The sequence below is a fragment of the Leptinotarsa decemlineata genome, unplaced genomic scaffold (genome assembly GCF_025532065.1).
Source record: "Leptinotarsa decemlineata unplaced genomic scaffold, Ldec_3_MD MMD2_tig00000157_RagTag_RagTag, whole genome shotgun sequence".
NCBI classification, from domain to species: Eukaryota; Metazoa; Arthropoda; class Insecta; order Coleoptera; family Chrysomelidae; genus Leptinotarsa; species Leptinotarsa decemlineata.
The window spans coordinates 2,415,486-2,417,477 of record NW_027412543.1 but is presented as its reverse complement, the minus strand read 5'-3'; the positions used below and the strand labels follow the sequence as shown (position 1 = coordinate 2,417,477).

The 1,992-nt window shown below is 44.0% G+C and overlaps 1 protein-coding gene across 1 annotated transcript; it reads right to left on the bottom strand.

The window, feature by feature from the left end:
• Window positions 1-238: 238 nt before the first annotated feature.
• On the bottom strand, window positions 239-1,571 carry LOC141481332 (uncharacterized). Its single transcript, XM_074172727.1, has 2 exons — window positions 1,349-1,571; window positions 239-1,285 (listed from the first exon to the last, which is right to left on the bottom strand). The coding sequence occupies exons 1-2, from the start codon at window positions 1,498-1,500 to the stop codon at window positions 574-576; spliced, it is 864 nt and encodes a 287-aa protein (XP_074028828.1). The 5' UTR covers window positions 1,501-1,571; the 3' UTR covers window positions 239-573.
• Window positions 1,572-1,992: the final 421 nt, after the last annotated feature.

Sequence of the window (1,992 nt, the reverse complement as noted above, 5' to 3'; positions counted from 1 at the left end):
AGCTATAGGGTTCGGAGGTTGAATCGGGTTCCATCTCGATGCTAGCTGATCAACTGAATGTTTCATCAGATGATTTCTACTTTTATACTTTCGAGAGGGAGTGGGAGAGGAGTGGGACATTGAGTAGGGGTAAATTGCAGTGAGACATAAGACATATTCAATGAGTAGGGGTAAATTGCAAAGTGACATAAGACATATTCGATGAAAGAGATACTTGAATGGATAAAATACAAATGAAATATACTTGTCGATTTCACTATGAAACATGTCTATTTTTTTATTTTTTAAATTTTCTTCACATGAAATTATTTACAAGTGATTAGAGAACACAAAAATTGATGTGAGGTATTTGTCTAGAAGAACTTGGAATTGAAATAAAAAAATAATAATAATAATAAGAGGAAGTGAAGAAAAATGCTCCAACCATCGCATTGTTCAATGTGTACCAAACCAAAAAACAGTGTACACCCTTTATTTCACTTCCTTTTCCTTTATTCAATATAAACTTAACAAATATAAACTTAAAACTACCATAATTAAATATTCCTAACTAACCTAAAAATAATCTTATATTTACACTTCATCTACAAAAAGAGTGTCCATAACTGTCACTACTTTTTTGTACAGCTCTATCGAAGAGGTCTTTGCTTTACACCTTTCCTGCAGAGATGCATAATTCCGATCTATTTCGGCCATTTCCTTTTGGAGTTCCCTCCGTCGGTTATCCATTTCAGCCATTTGTCGCTTCATGGTAACCAACGCGGCCTCGCTAGATCGGGAAGCTCGTTCTGCTTCCTTACATCTCTGCAGAAAAACACTCAACTTTTCACTAACCTCTCCGATAGGCTGTGGCACCAACACCTCAGGATCCGCCGGTGTCGCTGGCAGCGGTGGTAGTCGCACCACCAACGGGGACAATATCACCAACTCCGGGGAAGGAATCCTCGGAGTTTCCACTGCTGCTGGTGCTGCTGCTGGTGTGGAGGCCCTCTTACGAGAGGTCGAAAAACTACCTGCATAAGGATTAGTCCTATTGCAAGTAGCTCGGTACTTTGAAATAGGACCAACCCTTGCTGCAGGTCGTTGGCAAACCTTCTTCACAGCCCTGACTTCCTCCTCCTCCTCGAATAAGTCAGGGCTAGAAGATCTGCACCTAACTCGCGAACGCGAAGTGGTTGCCTGGTCACCCGTCACCGCTCTCGAAGATGCTGCCTCCTCCTGGTCAGCGGACACCGGCAGAATAGACGCCACAGCATTATTCACCTCCTGTGTATTGGTTGCCATTCTGAAAAAGAAGAAATAATACAAAGTTAGTTGATATAAAAAATAACATTCTTAATTTACTTACTCAAATATCAAGTTGGTCGTTGGAAGGTACTGCCTTGTTGTGGAGTGGACTGCTCTCGATGAGATGACTTCTCGAACTGAATGTTGTGGAGTGCTCTCCGGAGGGTATCGACTTCGATGCGTGAGTGGTGGGAAAATGGTGGGAGCGCACATGCGCGTTGAGGGTAGGGGTGTACATGCGCAAATGTTGGGAGTCGGGGGGGCGGGGCTTCGGGGAGGGGAGGGGCGGGGCTTCGGAAAGGGGGCGGGGCTTCGAGAAGGGGCAAAAAACGTGTCCCGGATGCAAGTGGTGGATGTTGAGCGCCCCAGGCCGCGAAGCGGCCTGCTGAGCGATCGCTTCACGATCGCGAAGCGATCGTGAAGCGATCGCGATCTCTTTTTCATTCATTCTATCCTTGATAACATCAATAATTACAATACAATTTCACAACATCCAATGGATATGGATCAACCTTTTTTGCGAATTTGCTAGCCCTTGCAATCATTTTTACAAGGTACTTCTAGTATCTCGAATATTTGTCCCCAAAGTTGGGCCTCTACATACAGGAGAATCTCTCGTTCGGAACGAACATCCAAAACAAATCTGATGATCGTTGTGTCAAGCAAACTGGAAATTCTAGTGCAGAGGCTATGACGTCTTCCAAA